This window comes from Falco biarmicus, chromosome 8, assembly GCF_023638135.1.
Source record: "Falco biarmicus isolate bFalBia1 chromosome 8, bFalBia1.pri, whole genome shotgun sequence".
Lineage (NCBI taxonomy): Eukaryota > Metazoa > Chordata > Aves > Falconiformes > Falconidae > Falco > Falco biarmicus.
In genome coordinates this window covers 58,177,999-58,196,541 of record NC_079295.1, presented here as the reverse complement: position 1 = coordinate 58,196,541, position 18,543 = coordinate 58,177,999, and the positions used below count along the sequence as shown (strand labels likewise).

The 18,543-nt window shown below is 42.6% G+C and overlaps 1 protein-coding gene across 2 annotated transcripts; it reads right to left on the bottom strand.

Annotated features, from left to right (window-relative positions):
- Window positions 1–3: 3 nt before the first annotated feature.
- GEMIN5 (gem nuclear organelle associated protein 5) lies at window positions 4–18,540 on the bottom strand. 2 transcript variants are annotated; one of them, XM_056349630.1, is made up of 28 exons: window positions 18,347–18,540; window positions 17,974–18,128; window positions 17,311–17,492; window positions 16,651–16,802; window positions 16,314–16,445; window positions 16,001–16,133; window positions 15,394–15,553; window positions 14,576–14,788; window positions 13,783–13,868; window positions 13,182–13,276; window positions 12,421–12,557; window positions 11,149–11,222; window positions 10,568–10,749; window positions 10,327–10,466; window positions 9,699–9,870; window positions 9,215–9,442; window positions 8,595–8,708; window positions 8,031–8,159; window positions 7,340–7,435; window positions 6,910–7,047; window positions 6,212–6,359; window positions 5,966–6,085; window positions 4,889–5,099; window positions 4,020–4,277; window positions 3,207–3,369; window positions 2,034–2,610; window positions 1,526–1,622; window positions 4–609 (listed from the first exon to the last, which is right to left on the bottom strand). In XM_056349630.1, exons 1-28 carry the CDS (start codon window positions 18,495–18,497, stop codon window positions 454–456), a joined length of 4,599 nt encoding a protein of 1,532 aa, XP_056205605.1. In that variant the 5' UTR covers window positions 18,498–18,540; the 3' UTR covers window positions 4–453. The 2 variants fall into 2 exon arrangements, with proteins under 2 accessions (XP_056205605.1, XP_056205606.1); XM_056349631.1 differs by having other exon boundaries at window positions 16,314–16,442.
- Between the last annotated feature and the right edge of the window lie 3 nt (window positions 18,541–18,543).

The window sequence follows — 18,543 nt, the reverse complement described above, 5'->3', positions numbered from 1 at the left end:
CAATTCACAGTAGTAGAAGACTTTATTTAAAGGAGGGAAAATAAACTCGCAATGCTTTTAAGAACAATACTGGCTTAAGGGTCAGTTTGCTTACAGAAACCATTGTTATTCCTGAGGGCAGCTACTATTCCTCCTCTGCTGCTCACAACTGTTCCTCTTACAGGTAAATAGCACGAGCTTTCAGCAGCATAACTTCCAACAAATAATAATAAAAAAAAGACTCTACAAAAATCCTGTATAGTGTTCAAGCCCGCAACGCATTGCTTTTCAATTTTCTAACACTCATCTCCTTAAGTAGTAGCAGTTGATGATCCCAAGTGAGTCTGTATATAAATTTTTGTAGTTTTATCCAAAATAACTGTGGCCATCAAAACAAGCCTTCACTTGAAGAAAGAACAGCCTTGGTGTTAAGTAACTGTAGGCAGCTCAAGGAGATGGTTTGGTCTCAAAATGTCATGTCAAGAACCTCCTGGTAGCCTTTTTGTAAATGTCAGCAGTACCGTGTTTCCTAAGGAAGTCCAGTGCCTGCACACGTAGCTCAGGAGGGCACTGCGATCCGGTGTGAAGGAGTACCAGGCAGCACTCCAGCACGTCGGGGAACGGGAAGACCTGCAAAAAAAGGAACGTGAGGCGATGTCTACTCTTTCAGTTATAATTTTCAACTACAACATACTCGGGCAGCCAGCTCTCTAAAGACACTGCTTTATAGTAGTATCTTTGGAACAGACAGTCACGAGTCAGATATGTTTTCGCCTTTTCTTCCAGTACATTAGCTCATGCTTAACCAGGTTTGCCCCCTCTTGCACAATCACCGTGATTGCCATAGACTACAGAACAGAGGGGATGAGACAGCCTAGAAAACATTTTTTTCAAACATGTGATGCGTAGTTTCTACAGTTCCTAAGGTCTCAAAGAGGATGGTGCCAGACTTTTCACTGGTGCCCAGTAAAAGGACAAGGGGCAACGGGCACAAACCGAAGCACATGACATTCCATCTGAATTATGAGGAAAGACTTCCTTCCTCTGAGGGTGACAGCACCGGAACAAGCTCCCCAGAGAGGCTGTGGAGCCCTCTCTGGAGATACTCAAAATGTGATCCTGTGCAACCTGCTCTAGATGAACCTGCTTTAGCAGAAGGTTGGGCTTGCTGACCTCCAGAGGTCCCTTCCAACCCTGACCATTCTGTGATTTTATACCTTAAATTTCTGATTTTACTGTTTATCTTTGTATACACAATTCTAAACAGCAAAGAATTACTTTTAAAATGCATGGGAGAGATTCATCTCCCATTGAATTCTCCTATGCAGGAGCTTTACCTACACTTTCCAAGTGCATGGAGAAAGTTATGCTGGAAAGAAAAATACCACCCTGATGCCCTGTGTCTGTTCTCTCTCAAAATTGCCACAAGATCACAACGTAAAGTCACTGTTCCTCGCTTGTGTATGAAAGGGATTGTATGATGTGGCTGCCCTTACAAAAAGACTGTCTTTTTTTAAAAACCGCAATGCCTCTTCTGAAAGCTTACCTTTAAATTGTCTGGAAATTCTGCTAGTTTCTGCTTCGCTTTTAGAAGCTGCTTGGTTAGCTCAGGGAGTGTAATCGGTTGCTTTACTTCATCTTTACTGTCAAGAAAAGAGCAGGTGTCATGAGTAACTGTTTGGCTTAAATGATGGCATAGCTTCCTTCCTGTGCAGGGAGCACAGGAGAGAGCCGGACAGGTGTTCTATGCTTTAGCTCCTTCTTGCCAAAGTCCCAAATAATTGCTCAACAAAGAGACAGACCTCTTAGGTCCTTTTCATTATCCTCCCCTTTTCAAGCTGCCCTGTTTATTCACTGCAAGAACACACCTTGCGTTTCACAAAGTTATTCAGCTGTAGGAAGTTTATGCACATGGTAGACAGTTGCATTTTGAAGTGTCCCTGGGGTGACAAGCTTGAGATTAGAGGCAATGTGAGCGAAACAAGAAATTTGCTGCAAACATACACAGAAAAAGTAACACTTTTCAATCAATTCATTTATGTTCTAAGGCTTACCAATTCAACTGGGTGCTGTCAGAGCATGGTTTGTCTGACTCGGTCTCTGAACTCTGCTGCAGGTTGCTTTCCTGGGTGTTTCCATTTGTGTTTTCCTGGAGATTGTTCCTCTGCTGCTGATGCTGGCAGATCATATCTGCTAAAATCTGCTGGACCTCAGCTATATCTCTCTGGGTATTCTGTAAAGCAGCGATCTCTTCTGAAAGAAGCACTTTGCAGCCATTCAGCTTTGACTGTATGTCTACCAAATCAACCGAGCTAGTTTTTGAGTCACTTTCCGTCTCACACCTGTGAACTTCAGTTGTATTCTGGAGGTTTTCATCCGTCTCAACCACCGTTTGATCAGGAGTTTCTTCAGGGGAGGAGTGACCTGAAATGCAGCTCTTCTCAGGAACTGTCTGCTCACTGGGACACAGCACAGGATCCAAGCCAGCCTTCTGGATCACAAGGGAGTCATTGGATAGATTCCACCACAGGTCATACAGCAGTCCATAAGCCACAAAGCCCTCTAAACTTCTGCAAGCATCCATGCTCTGAGAATTTGTGCTGTCCAGTTTGTGTCTCAGGTTATCACAGCCTAATAACGAAGAAAGGATTACAAATAGTTTATAGAGCTTTCAAAGAAAAAGACCAGATCTGGTAAAAACAGCTATCCTGGAGACCCAAACCAGAGATTTACTTAAATGCCAGCAGAGTGGTGCAGGAAGCAGGAAAGCAAGAGGCAGACACCTCTGGCATCTTTTTAAACACAATACTCTGTTCTAGCTAGCATGGCATTGCATGTCCTCATCATCTACAGCAAACTTCCTTGGCCGCAAGCTGTATGTGAAGATATTCACATGATCAAAAGCTGCAAAATACTCTGCATACTCTAAAAGAGAATGAAGGGAAGGGCAGGTTGGAATGATATACGAGATGAAAACAGCTTTCCAACATCCCCATCTCCCTTAAAGGACAGAATTTGCTCAGTTTCCAACATCACACACACCAACTGACACTGCTGAGCTTCCTTCCACAGTGGGGAATTCTGATCAGCCAACGGCCAGACTGCACGGGTTTCCACATATATGTGCATGTCTTGCTCCTTCCAAACATTATTATGCCTGGTAATATTAATGGACACAAGGTGTGTTACATCTGTTAGTGCCAGGAGATACAGAAGAAGAGACTTACCTTCAGGAAGGATGATACTGCAGATCTCTTGCATCAGAGTGAAATTACCAGCATCATAACTGCGGGTCACAGCTCCAAGAATACTTTTCACTGCCTCATTCCAGGTAGCAGTATGATAGCTCAGGGCAGCAAGGGTCAGGTCATGGGAGATATGGAAAAGCACCTACAGGAAGCACCGGAGAGCACAATTAATAGTTTTACTACAAAGTATGAGCTTGTGATCATTGCGGAAGAGCCCAGAGACAAAGCAATTTTAACTATAATGCAATTTACATGGCTTCCTTCACTCAGGAGACAGAAGTAATGTAGAAGTGCTCCAACTGTAAAATGAGCAGCTGTGCTTGCATGTGTCCTGCTAAACAGATGACAAGAAGGAGCGTGCCAAAGGTCATTGACTCACTGCAGTCAGAGGGGAGAGCTGCAAGAGCACTAGTCTATGAACAGACCTGAACTCAGGATATTCTAACAACAGTAGCTGTGCCTCTCCTAACAGCTTGACACAACCCCCTGAATCAGCGCTGAGACTACTTAGCTATGCCAGTCCCTCTCACCCAGCCAGCACATCTCAATGATCTCAGTGCTCATGACTGACGCTGTAGGTCAGTTCTTACCCTGCACAGAAACAAACTGGTGGCTACGCAACTTCTCCCAGCTGCCTGTCATCTGCTTCTCCCAGACTATAGCCTCATCCTGCAGCAGGCTGCAAACATCAGTCCCCTGGGAATCGCTGGCACAACACCACAAAGCGCCTGCGTTTTACTGCGTATGCCATAGTTAAGGCTCAGTGTGTGTATCAGACCTAAATCCATTTACCTGCTTTGGGTGTGTGTTGCTGGTAGAAGGAGGATGCTCGATACTGTGCAGCTGCTCACATGCACTTGTGATTTGTTCAGTGGTGTCCATGCCCAGTACCTTCTGCCACACTTCCGTCACCATGTCAAAAAACGAGGCCTCTCTGTTCAGCTCCCAGCTGTGATAACAGGGAGGCACGGGGCTCTTTCGGTCACAGGGGTTTCTTTCACTAAGGCACTTGCAAAGGAGTTCATTGAGGCAGAAAACAAGTCTTTGTCCCTTTAACAAGAAAAGAAGAGTATTGAGCTGCTGCTGAAAGAAAAGCACTCCCTTACTGACCATACCAGCTAGACAAATGTAAGAACATCACGGCTAGTAGCAGCTTGTTGGTGACAAGACTGTTTTACAACTGCAGCGACCAAAGAACAATGTTGATAGACTCAGAGACTCTAAGGTCAGAATGAAACCTCAGAACAAGCTAAGCTAGCCTTCTGCTTTTTAGTCTGCAAGAAAATGAATTGCTGGATTAAGCTTCCAGCAGATGGGCTTCCAGTTAGCTCTGTTGTCCCTTTCATGTAAAGAGTGAATACTTTCCTTCACTTCTTTCCTCTTATGATCTGTATTAAGTACTTAAAAAAAAATAATCCCAGTTTTCACAACTACCTGTCATAACTAACAAGCGTAAAGCCTGCGTGCCTCCCTACCGTGGGCCCTTTGCCTCTGCAGAGGCACATGCTTTTTCTAGAAATTGCGGTTATTCTGTGAAACAGTTTGAGGCAAAACTAGCTCAAAGGATTACTTACTAGTAACATAAGTGGTGCCACGTTAATCAAGTTAATCTGGAGAAAGAGATAATGCTAAAGAAAGCAGAAAGAAACAACCAGACTCACAAATAAAGTTTTATGTTGCTGAAGGACTTCCTGAGCTCCCACCCAGTTCCTGGATAACAGCATGTCTTGGGCACATCTGAAAGACAAAGTTGCTGACAACTCCTCCTCCCCAGATACCAGCGCAAGCTCAGCAGCAGTTCTAAGGGATGCCACATCTCCCTTTTTTGCCAACACCTTAACTGCATCATAGGGTGAGGAAGCCCCCAAATAACTGGAAAGAGATAAAAGCAAGTCAACTTGATTAGTATGAAAATACCATTTTAAAATTGTATTACAATACAGCAGGACAAACATATAAATGAAGATAAATCTGTATTTTCCACAGGTTCTCAGAGCTCTTACCAAAGTTTACTATAGACATAAGGCGCACCTGATCCAGTGCAAAGCTACAAAGGGAAAAGTCACACAGCCTGATAACCTGGACTAAAACCTCTGGTGGTGTGCACACTGTGCTTGGCTTGGATGAGAAACACAAATACATAGATGGAAGTGGCAAAGGTTGTATGCGGTAGTTTATCCCTACTGCATTTCTCTGGAACCTTTTCACAAGTGTGAACACTTTCAAAAATGCCAAAACTGAAACCAGTGTCAAGCAGAGGACACTATTCCAGCCAAAATATTTGAAGCATTATTAGTAATTTTGGTAGTCACAAATCTGAAACACTCTAGCTGGAGGAAGATAACCCATCAGGTTTATTAGGATATTGGCTAAGGCCTCAAGAAACTAAAGATTAACTGTTGCACCGCGCATTTCCAGCGGAGAAGTTGAAAACATCACAGTCTTTTCATATACATCCTAATCTTAGTCTTGCTAGACTAGTTTTTCAAAGACTTCTAGTAAAGTCTGTAGAAAGAAATGGCTCTACTGTAGTATGGCATTTAGACCGTCTGCTCTGAAGTGCCCTCTGGAGCTGCTTTTCCTACCTACATTAGGGGGAGTCTAGCGAGACCAGGCTCAGAAAGCACCTTAGGCAAATAATGGCCAGACCAGTTAACAGATTTCAACTGCTACAAAACCAAGAACCTTCTTTGTTTTGGGCATGGAACCAATTCTGTCTTCTTCCCAGGAAAACTCACCATTTGGCGGCCATGGAGTAATGACCGTCTTTCTCTAACAAAGCTGCCCAGCTGTTGTAGAGATCCTTCAGAATCGGATCTTCTGGACGCAACCTGGCCTTGGCAATTACAATTGCTTCCCTAACGCAAGAGAAACCAGTTAGAAAAGTTAATTGACTGTGTACAAAAAGTGAACCAAAATGTCAAATCTACCCCACTAAAAAAAAAAAAAAAAAAAGCAAATCCTAAGCATAAATATACAGTAACCTGTAAAAGTTGTTCACTTTCAGGAGGTCGACAGCCTCATACACTTTGTGGATGGACAGGAGATGGGAGGCAGCCTTCACATACTGCTCCTGAAAACACAGCTGCTTTGCAAAGGCTTCTACTGTCCAAACCCAGGCCTGATAGCCAACTGCAAAAGAGAAGGCAAGACAATTGGAGGCAAAGTTTTAAAACTGGAAGAATTTCTGTGGGATGACATCATCACTGGTTTCTTTAACATGCACCTCTTCTCTGCCCCAAATTAAGTTTCTTCTTTCTTAACTATCCTAATACAAGTCAATGAAACAGGGCAAAGCTAGGGCTTGAACACGACTGTAGAACTTTACTACCAGTAAAATAATGTTAAAAAGCATATTTAAGCCAACAGCAAGCTGGAAGGACTGGTACAGACTGTAAAGAACCAACCTTGTGCTTGGAAGGATGGGTCTGCTCCTGCAGGAAATCCCAAAGGAAACCACTCTGTTTCCTGCTGTCCCAGCCTAAGGGCACTTGTGGAAGCATCCAGGTCTTTATCATCAATAGAATATGTTTTGTGTTTGATTTTTGTTATCAGGCAGTTAAAGAAGCAATTTCCTTCTAGTCTGGGACAACCAGGAGTTTCCAACCCAGAATAATCAGAATGAGGCTACCCTTGGGAGCTAATTCTATCTGCTTATATGTTGTTACAAGAACGAACATACCCATGGGTGAGATTGCTACCAGCTGGTCTGTTAGCTCTCCCCTCTCAGCAGCTGCCTGGAGGACACCCTTCATATCTCCTTTCCACAACATGAGCTGCTGAAAGAGCTCTGGATGCCCATTCTCCAAGTGATGTTTTCCTGTTGGAAGCAAACACACTTCCTATCAGCATGCATGCAACAGAATTATTTGCCATAGTAAAATAACTTGGCAAAAGTGAGATTATTCAAAATTGAGGTGCTTCAGGTTTGCATCAGAAAGACATAAAAACTATTTGGGTAAAATAGGTCTTTTCACACAGACCTGCATTCTTAATCCTACATTTTAATCCATAGTAAAGAAAATTCAAACATTTTTCCCCCATTTGTTTTCTCCTTGAATGTAACAGTTAAAATGAACATATCGTCAAAGTGGATTCTTTATTCCACTTACCTTCCATATCAATCATCTTGTGCACAGAAGCCCTGTCTGTGAACAGCCCCAAGTGGATTCGATCCTTGAGGTCAGAAGACACATCGTCATTATTATCTAAATCAGATAAAAAGAACAAAGATTTAAGATTTGGTACGACACTGGGAGCTGGGACCTGCCAAGTCACTGTACCACTGCAGTATCCTCAACTGTTGGCAAATACTTGTCTTCTACTTTTTTTCCTTTACATAGGATATATATGTATATAGGATAGTATAGCAGATTTAATAATTTGAAGATCGACAAATTAAGATTAGGAGGACCAGGTTTGTGCAGAACATTTATTCTAAATCAAACCTAGCTTTGCATGCTCTAAGGAACAATACTGTGAGAATATAAACATCTCCCTCATGGCTCATTGTCTCCTGCCCATATTATATACATCTGAGGGTGAAAAACACTGCACATATGCAGACAATTCTACCCTATCTCCTCAACATAGGAGCCTACTCAAAACCTGTCTGGAGTGGCTACACAGTACTGAAACTCTGCAAGAGAAGTTAGATAAGAGACCGCAACTAGTCACACAATTTGATAAGAGTAAAGATTTTAGAAAAAGTAAAGCCTAGTGGTCAAAGTTAAGTCCTTGGGCACATGCTTCTGAATGCTTTAGAGCACCTGCCCTCTAAATATTTTAGTTTTACAGCGATACCTTTGGTTTTCAGACAGGTAGCCAGCCTCAAGCAGTCCTGATGCAATTCATCTTTTGATCTGTGATCCATGAGCGTGCTGAAGGGTAGAATAGAACGAGGCTTCCTCTTCTTCAGAGAGGCATCAGAGGCTGAAAAATCAGACACATTTCAGTTGCTGCTGCACAATCACAGCAGAACTCTCCACTGTATTCTAAAACCTCCTCTTCCTCACACAGGAAAACAAAACAGATGCTCAAGTGCCACATACACCTCTATTATGACAACTTTTACTTTTGAATACTGATCACTTTGCGTATTTTTCTGCCCATCTTGCCTGAAATGAAACTAGCAACTAAAAGGCAGTATCTATGCCCACATTAGACAACTACTCAATTGACCTGACAAGCAGGGCAAATAAAAGAAGCAGCAACTTAAAACATTTAAAAGATTTTACAAGCACGTTCTGCCTTCTCTGGCACTTATTTGGTGTCACGTTTGGAAGGGAAGCTGCAGCCAAACACAAGCCTAGAATGAGGAACTCTGCCTTGATGTAGGACTGTTAAAAGTCCCTACAACATACTAACTTGGTTTCTCTTTAGGTGGGTCCTTTTTCACAGGAGTGGCTTTCTGGGTCACAAAAGGCTTTGGCAAACTGAACGAAGAATAATCGTATGCAGATGAAGATGTATCCTTGGACACTGTGGAGTTAAGCAATAAAAAAACAGAAAAAGAATGTATGGAAAGGCCCATAGCAGAATACTTGACATGTTCACATTCTATTACATTGATTTCAGAAATATACAGAAACCAAACTTTGCTTTGCCATATAACTGTATATTTTCAGGGAAAGGAAATACTAAGAAAACATTACAGAACTCTCAGAACGATAAACAAGATGTCAACAGACACTAACGAAGGTCTACCAGTAGTGTAAGATTTATTACTGCAAGGCAATACTGATCAAAAAGTACATTGTTTCAGGCCAAAGACAGCAACTTTGTTAGGCCAGAATCTTCTTATTTAAAGACAGTGAGTCCCAAACTAGATTAGAAAATTATGAAAGGCATTCCAGAACTGCATTTCCTTCGAGTGGACTATTTCAATAGAACTATATAAGAAAATCTGCATGAAAATACCAAACTTGGTGAAGCTCTGAGGGCTAAACAGTCTGGTAACCATTGAACTAAGACGATTTGATTATTACCAGTCATGGGGACTTCAGCAGGCAACTCTGCCTCCCGAGCTTCTTTTTCTCCTTCATGGTCCGACACTCCATTTTCCTCTAGCAACATTTCCTTCACACTTTCATCTCCATTCATAACATCACTTAGATCCTGTTTGGCTGGACTCTTTCCTGTAGGCTTTTTCTTCTTCTTGGCTTTGACTTTTGGTTGCATACTTCTTTTTTTCTCTAATTCTATACTCTTTTTGCCTGTAAAAGGTTGCAAAAGTTACCCTGATACGATCTGTAGAGGTTTTTAGTGTATTAGCTCTCTGTCAAGATCAACATTTAGTTTCCAGATGCAGATACAACTCAATTTAAATCTAGACACAGTATATTCCTGAAGTAGCAGGAAGACTTGGAATTCTGTGTAAGAACTATTTCATACTATTTCAACCTGGCAACCCTCTATTTCCCAGCTCCAACATCATCTTCAGGAAAGGATCTTCTGTTTGAACATACTTACCCTGAGGAGGCCGTGTATGCTCCTGCTTTGAAATTTGCCATTTGTGAACAGAAAAATCATCTGCTCCTGTATAAATAGAATCTGAATCCACTGGTGACCACTGGACACTCAGCAGCCGGCCCTGGTGCCCTCGGTAGTTGCAGAGTGGCTCTTCCTTCATAACATCCCATACCTTATAAACAAGAAAGAAATCTGGTTACTCAGAAAGTCTCATCTTCCCCTAATACTCTGCATTTTCTCTCCAGTGAGTTGCATTTGTAGGAGCTTCTCTTTTTGGGGTGTTTGCACATGTATTTCAAATACCGACACACAAATAAAGAGAAAATTCAGGGCTTCCTTTCTTTGTATGGATACATTTGCCTAACATTTCTCTTTTTAAGGATCCAAAAGTGCTAGTATGAAAATGGTAATGACTCAACTCAAATCAATTTGCAAGTCGCAAAAACATGCTGATACCCGCGTATCAGGTATCCAGAACCAGGAGATGGTTACCAAGGGTAAGTTTGCAGTAATTCAGTAGTCTATCTTACAAAAGAAGCTTTGCTGTTTAGTGAGCTTGGCTCCAAAACACTGCAGAATGGATGATTTGAAAAAAGAAATATGCTTCTGAGTGGCTGTGGAACAATACCTGTGCAGTGCCATCATAGCAAGCAGATACCAATCTTCCCTCATGGTGGGGGCTCCAGGAAAGACTTGTGATTTTGGCTGTGTGCCCAGCCAGGGTTCGAAAAGGCTCTGTTATTGTCAAAGGACTTTCTGAAGCGCTCTCTGAAAGAAAAAAGAAAAGGTTCAAGTATGGCCAGCGAGACAAACTGGAAGTAAACCAAAACAAGATACCAAGACTTGAAATATAATCTGCAAACTGTTACCTATGACGCTTTTCAGATTATGCACGTAAATAGTGGCATTGACTGAGCCTGATGCTATCAAGTAACTCAGCTCTGGCTGGCTCCCATGCTCATGATGCCAACGAATGGCGTTAATCAGTTTATGATGCTGCTGGATAGTGCAAAGCAACTTCAGGTTTGGTGCCTGAAATATTTCAATTGAGCTGAAATGCAAGAACAACAGTGTAAGAATTCCAGTAGTCAGTGAAACAGGAATTTTTTTGTTATCCTACATGAGCAGAATTACAGAACATGAAACAGAGTAACTAAATGAGTTTTTCTTTTCTGGATTCAACACTAACCCTCATTTAGTACATCAGCAAAACTGCATTTCAACCATGAGCAGATACTTGAAAAATAATTTAATGTGTTGATGTGGATCCTCCATGCCAAGAGTGGCTAAACTGGTAACAGCAGGGAATGCTGTATTATCACAATTCAAATACACTGGCAGTGAAAAAAAGAGAGAAAAGCCAGGGTAACAACAAATACTTTTGCTTCACTACAGTGATTCTAGTCAAGGTCAGCACATACACCACCCTAACCTCGAAGGCAAAACGTACCCATCTTCATTGCCAAGAGCCAAGAGTTTGCCATCGGGTTTCCAGCTGATCTCTGTACGCGCAGGCAGTTTGTGCTGTAGAAAGAAGACACGACTATTGCCAAAAATCCTTACATCTCTCTCGCATACATTCAGCTTAGCAAGACTGGCAACTAGACAGAGTTGCAGTTAAGCACAAAATGAAAGGCACAAAGGGGTCCATTGCTTTTGAAGCAGCAACTTAAGCTTCAGCAATTAAAGGCTGAATGAACTGATGCAAGAACCAGTGATTATTTTTATCCGTTTAGTCTCAAAGGAAGTTTGTCTGGATTCCAGTAGAACCTTGACGCTTGATCTCCTTATGCTCCTTGGAAAGCCTCAGACATTGCAGGCAAATTCTGTCATATTTCAAAGGAAATCAAAGTTTATTTGTTATTATTTCTATTCTTTCTAATTCAGATGAAAGCTACTTACAATTTAGATGCCTATAAATGATCGTTTCATTGCCTGAAACATTAGTCTCTTAACCCCCAGTAAGCCGCCTACTCAAGGAAGAAGCCAAAACCGAGTTGATTATAAATTGATATAGCTTGACTGACTTCAGTCAACTTATGCTGTCTTAAAGCAACTGAAGATCTAACCCACTTCACTTATTTTGTACTTTCACCTAAGAAATGACTGAACTTGAGCAGCTGCTATGGTCAGTTATCACCTACCACTCTGCATTAGCTGCAGTGTAAATGGAAACAGACTCCTGCAAAATCATGACTGCCTTTATGGTAAAATTTATTTTAAAAAGAAAAAGTTAATGTTTGAAAACAAGAGACCTAGAGAAATCAAGGTAGTTAACTCATGCATGTCAACCATGTGATCTAAGCTATGACATTATCCAGGATATTACTTCAAGTGCTTTGAAACTGGAAAGCTCTGTATGATCTAACTATTTTAAACAGTGACACACAGCTTTCAAACCAGACCCAGCATTTCAATTTAACTTTTCTAGTTAAGTAAATTACACAGTAGAAAATTAAGTAACTGATGCCAGGAACAGATGTGCCATGTTGACATTGGGGTGGGGGGGAAGACTCTTTTTCAGAGGCAAACGCACGATCTGTTTAAATAGTTTGAGTCAGTAGGTGCCTTTGAAGTTCATTGGTGGAGATGGTGGGTTTCAGATTTTTTATGTATTACAGACACATCATGAAGGCAAAATCACAGATCCACAAATACAAGGCCATAGAAACTATGACACGGTTACCACAAATCCATAAAACCCCCTCAGAATCATACTCACTTTGATTGAATTCGTGTCTCTGATGACTTTGTTGATGTCATTTGCCTCTCCGTTAAGCTTCCAGGGGTTGTGCTGAAAAACAATACCTTCTCCAGCACAACTATATAACGTTGCAGAGGGTTCTTCACCTTCTTCTCCTATCCAACAGAGAATAAAAACCAAATATATGTTCATCAGTCTTCCCAGAAGTAATCGCTTCCACTGTAAATCAAAACATTATTTTAAAAGGCTATATACATACTTTAATTGCCTGTGATGCGGCAGCAAGAAATTCTCACAATACAATCCTCAGAAAGGACCTCTCATTTCTACTAACAGATCTCTCCACAGCACAGTCACCACAAGCATTAAAATTCCCTTTAAAGTTTGGCAGTTCAAGTTGTGTAAGAAGAGCTAATGGAGCTGTTCTGTTTAGTTCAAATGGTAGAAATACTCTTCTGGAGCTAAGGAGCCCGTATCTGATCCGCTGCAGTTACTGCAGGAAGCCCATGCAGACAGTTAGTGGTCTGCAATACTCTGAAGTAAGCACAGAGGTGTGGTACGCCACTCCCACCTATTTCCTGAAGCGACCAGAACTCAAAACCAGGAGATTGTTTTGCTCCCTTGCAAAGTCATTAACAATTCGTCAAGCAGAACACATTCTTAGCTGCAAGGATTGCTACCAAGCAAATAGGGCTCCTTTTCCTAAGAAGGGAGAGCGTACCAACCTCATGGCATCTGTGCGCACCGCATGGGTGTTCTACTTGAGCTGGAAGACTCACCAGAAGACAGAGGAGGAGTTGGAGGCCCCCAGGCTAATGTGTATACAGTCTTCTTGTGGTAAGTACTGGAGATCTGAGGTGGCTTATTCTTAGCACTGGGCAGGAAGAAAAGGAAGCAGGGGCAGTCAGATTTCAGCAGAGAAATAAAAGAAGAAAGAAAAAAAAAAATCAAGGCAACATTATTTCCAGCTGTGAAAACAGACACCAAGTGCTTTAACATACTAAAGCCCCGGCTCAACCAGGCCTTCTTTAACATCTCCTGTAGGGACACTACTAAAATCGTAACTGCCCTGATGACCTTCATCACCATGTTGCTCTTCATTCTGTGAAAATGTCTTCCTGGCTAAAGTTTTCCTTGACCGATGTCCAGGTGATCTCTAGTCATGCAATTTTAAGTTTATCTTAAGTAAAGATTATCTTAGAAGCTGACAGACATAATGGAGAGATGAAAAGATGCACTGAAAATCCAACTGTTTGACTAATTTTAATTTAATCCTACTCTTGTCTAACAGTAAAGATATACCTCGGGAAAGACCACACCACCTATGCATGGTAACATACCAGGATCTGACACTGATGAATTTGAAAGCTACTTTCTTACCTGCTGGAGAAGGTGTCATATATGCCAACTTTTCCATCGTCTGTTCCAAAAGCCAAGCAGCCTTCCTTAGTTGGATGCCAGGATAACTGCAAGCAAAACAGAGAGAGCGCCATAATGACACAAACTACAGACACCTTATTTCCAAGTAACAAACAAAAGGAAAAAATTGAAACTGATGAGCAAGCACCATCCCTTACACCCACTCTTCCAACAACAGCCACTTGACTTGATCTCTCTGCTACGAGTATTAAAGTCTCTCCCCCAAACAGCTAGTGGTGTAAGATAAAAGGAACTAGAATTAAAATTGCTGAACTGCTATTTGACATCTACATTACAAAACAGAAATGGAGAATATGGTAGGGTGGTGAGAAAACTTTTGATGTGAACAAGAATAACTACCATGTTTTACTGCTGCCAGCAATTTTACCAGGTTAACTTGAGGTTAAACCCAAACGACATCCACGTTGGCTTTTGTGTGTGTCAAACTTCCTAGCAGAGCAAGGGCAGCCACGGATGAAGCAAGGAGGGATCACAAAGCAGGGTAAAAGTGGAAAAGTAATGTCATAGCTAGCTGGACTTCAGCTGATTTTCACTAGATTTAATGCAAGCAACTAGGGTTGTAAAAAGGGCTAAAAATTCATTGCCAGATTCTAAATGCATTGTATATCAAAAGAATCAAGTACAAAAGGAAGAGCTGGGCTTTATATTTAGTTGGGAAAAGCCTTCTTTAGAGAGAGAAAAATATTCTTGAAAGAAAAAAAGGGAGTCAGAAGGGAGTTAGAATCATACTTACTGCTGTAACCTTGGACTTTATGCTTTGCCAGAAGGTTTTAATATCATAAATATTGTTCATGGACAAAGTATTCCACACCCGGATCATACTGTCTCCAACACCAATGGCAAGACAGCCTGTGTCCACAGGGGAGAAGGCAAGACTATAGACAAATCCCCCAAGTGAGGGCATGGTCCAGCTACAGTCGAGAGTTGATAGGTCCCAACACTTCACCTGAAGAATATTTAAGGAACAAGAAATGGTTAAATTTAGTGACTGGTATGACAAGGAAAAACAAAGCACAAGTGAGATGAAGAATCAAAGGATCAAGTTCAAGGCTTGACACAAGTATGTGATCTGCACCTAGAGGATTACATGTCACAGACTGAGCTGCAACAGTTGGAAGACTCTAATGGAATGGACTATGTTTTAATACTATGGTCCACTTCTGACTTCAAAACAGGAGGCACACCGCTGCCTGTAAAAGGCAAAAAGTTAAAATTTTGAAAAAACAGATGCTTTAGTTTGTACAAGTAAATGATTTGAAGAAGGAAAATTAGGCCATTTTAAAATGAAACAAACAGGAAAAAAAACAGATAGTAAACTCCCTTCATTAAATGCTTACCATCGAAGTCCAGAATATTATAACCATTCACTCTACCATGGTAAGAGCTTGGGCTTATAAACTAACAAACATATACACAACCTGTGCTCAGAACAAATTTTAAGCAATGATGTTACAAAATGCTGTAATAAACCCACTTTAAGAAAAAAATCTGTAGCCCTAAGAGGGCTATTGGTACAGCTATTTGTATGTTAATTTTATAAACGATTCTTACATCTCTGTCCATTGAAATGGAAAAAAGGAGCTCTTTGTCCTGATGCTTCACAGAACTCAGGTTGAACACAATTCGGGAGTGATTCTGTCCTTCTGAAGATCCTAGAAGAGTCCACTTACGTTTTCCGGATTGGGTCAAATCCCAGAGTAGCAGTTCTCCTCTGCAAAATGTAAAATGTGTACTTAATTGTTCACTTCAAAAGAGTAACACAGGCTATATATAGACTGTATCACACATATACATACTGCATGTACAAAAGTAATACTGCTAAACACACATCTACAACAAGTGCCTATACACTGACACACGTGCAAACACCGCTTTACAAATTTTATCGATGGTTAACCACAATGAGAACTGATGTAATTTTCTCCCAGTGGATGGGTAAAACCACAACTAATACCTTCAGCAGTCAACTTTCAGTCAGATTATCAGCCAAACAGTAGTTTTCTAGAAATCTGAACTCCCACTTTTGGCCTGTCTCCTCTCTGGTTATACCAGGAAGGAAGCAAGAAGGGGTTGTCAATGCTTCCTATCCAGTTCTTCCTTATCAATAAATGCATCTGCAATTACTGATGGTACCCAGGCTGCTGTGTGCCCTACTTACCCAAAACAGCTGGATACAATTTCTGTGGAATGACCAGGCGGCCAGTGAACAGTCAGCCAAATGCGCTCTTTAACGGCAGGATCAATGGCTCCACCTCTTCTCTTCATGGGTGGCAACTTCAAAATCATTACACCTATGGAACCAAGAGGGATTGTATAGACGCAGTACATCATAATTAAAAAGAAGTCCTGTGAATCTCAAGCTTTGCATATGCTCCCCAAGCTTTAAACTATCAAGTTAGCAAATGAAGGCTGCAGTTAGAGAAGAACTCCTCCACCATATTATTACTGTTCATCTCACTCATCTTACTTACTTCTGCCTCTAGTACAGCTCCATATTCGTATGGTCTGATCTTTGCTTCCTGAAGCCAGGTAACAACCTTTCTTCGTGGTTGAGTCCTGTGTCAGCTCCCCATTTGGAACTTTGCCTTCCCCTGAAGGAACTACTGAATACCATTGAAGTCATGTTATTATACTTTAAAATTCAAAGCTTTATAGAAATCAACAGAAAATACATTGATTTTCATCAGAACATACTTCATCAGTTGCCTTTGCTAAGTTACTTACTGATTTCCTAGAAGGAATTCAATTTTCTAGGACATTTACATGAACTAAAAATTACTTCACAAACCATTAATTGCTTCTAAATACCTTGGAGCTCATCTTGCCAAGCAGGTAACCTTTCTTCACCAGGCACAGGGCACCAGGCCAGACAATGTATTTCATCCTCATGGCCTCTCAGCCGATGAAGTATTTCTCTTTTCCTGCTGATATCAATTATAACCACCATGCCATCCTTGTAGCTAAAAACAGGGATTCAAATGAATGAAGAGATTGTTAGATTCGTGTAGAATAAAATCTGAATTAACTTGTGAGCTCTTTACCAGAACTGCTATCATTGTAATACAGAGAAGCCAAATCACAAGCAGCAATGGGACTAGCAGACTTGATGGTCAACGGGAGCTCCAGTACAGCACAGGTATACCTGCATCTGCCTTTTTGAAAGGTGCAACAAGTACGTTTGGCTTCAAGAATGACAGCAATTCATTAGTAATACAGCTTTCAGTCAAGTGTAATGAAAAAAACCCCAGTTTTAAGAAACTCTGAAGTTGCAAACCAAACCTGGACCCTTACATTGTTATGGATTTTTGTGTCTTGCAGGTCTATCAGATATTAACGTTATTTCTCATTTGTCAGAAGGAAAAAACCCAGCCACCAAAGCCTCTTAAAATCAACCTTACAACTGTGTAGCAAAAGTTCATAATAAGGTTACTGCAGAAGAATGGAAAACAAAATGTAATAAATATTTACCCAACTGCCACCAGGTTTTCATGATGAGGAGAACAAGTGAGACAGAAAATTGTCCGAGGCTCTGGGAAGAACTGCTGGCTGTCACTTCTGTTGTGCCAGTAACAAACAATGACACCTTTTTCATCACCGGATACGATCAGGTCTTTCACAAGAGGTGACCAGTGCAACGCTGAGATTGCATTCTGAAGAAAGAGAATTGAACACATTTAAAGCTGCCTTACCACCATCTAACAGAGAGTGACAGGCAGAAAATAATCCGTGTGTGCTCCCCAGCATCAGCTGAGTTTGTTCTAAAGTATTTCAGTGCTTTAGGGCGCTGGCACAATTGATGTATTTGCTGATACGGTGTCCTGGGTCACAGTAACTGTTCAAATGTATGTTCTTAGTCTGCCCTGCGGGGAACAGCACCTTGCTGAAAAGATTTTACGGGAGCTGCGCTAAGTGGCAAGGAGTACACGCCGCGAGCAGACACGCCGAGTGAGGCCTGGATGGCAACAACAGCTTATTAACGTGATGCAACACCACCGCAGACCTCAGGCGACAACAAAAGGCTGCCCAGCAGCGTTCAACGGTTTTAATTCCACGGGTTTGAAATTCCCTTTTGGTTACAGTACCATCCCCCTGCTGTGTGTACAGGACCCCCCCCGTGCCCTGCCCCCCTACCTGGTGCAGGCTGTACTCCGCCAGGGCCGTCAGCGCCCGCGCGTCCCAGATTCTGACGCTGCCATCGTCGGAGCTGCTGGCGCAGAGGCTGCTCTGCCCGGGGCACTGGCAGAAGGCGAACCCGGTGATCCGGTCCGTGTGCCCGAGGAGCTCCCCTGCACCGACAGCGAGAGAGCGCCGTAGGCCCCGCCGTCAGCGCACAGGGCCTCCCCGCCCACCCCCCGGGGCTCCCGCCGCCTCCCGCCCACCCTCCCCGTGCCCGAGCGGGGCACGGCGGCTCCCGGCGGAGGGGCGGCCCCGCAGCGCCCCACAAACCGCGGGGGGTCAGGGAGGGCCGCGGCGGGCCCGGGGTCCCCGCGGGCTGCGGCCGTACCGTAATAGGCGGGTGTGGCGGCGCTGACATCCAGCAGGCAGACGCGGTGCCTCGCCGCGAAGCCGAAAAGGCGGCCATCGCTGCTGGCATCGCTGCAGCGGCTGTTGTACCAGTTAGGCGAGGCGGGCAGCACCCGCACGGCCGCCGCCATGGCCCCGTCAGGCCGCCGCCGGCGCTGCCGCCAAGAGCCGCGCACG

Excerpts from the sequence above, each read along its gene's own strand:
- GEMIN5 (XM_056349630.1), bottom strand. The coding sequence starts at position 18,497 with ATGGCGGCGGCCGTGCGGGTGCTGCCCGCCTCGCCTAACTGGTACAAC. Across the intron at positions 10,467-10,567 it reads TAATCTGAAAAGCGTCATAG|AGAGCGCTTCAGAAAGTCCT; the intron begins GTAACAGTTTGC and ends TTTTTCTTTCAG. Across the intron at positions 7,048-7,339 it reads CAAGATGATTGATATGGAAG|GAAAACATCACTTGGAGAAT; the intron begins GTAAGTGGAATA and ends TGCTTCCAACAG.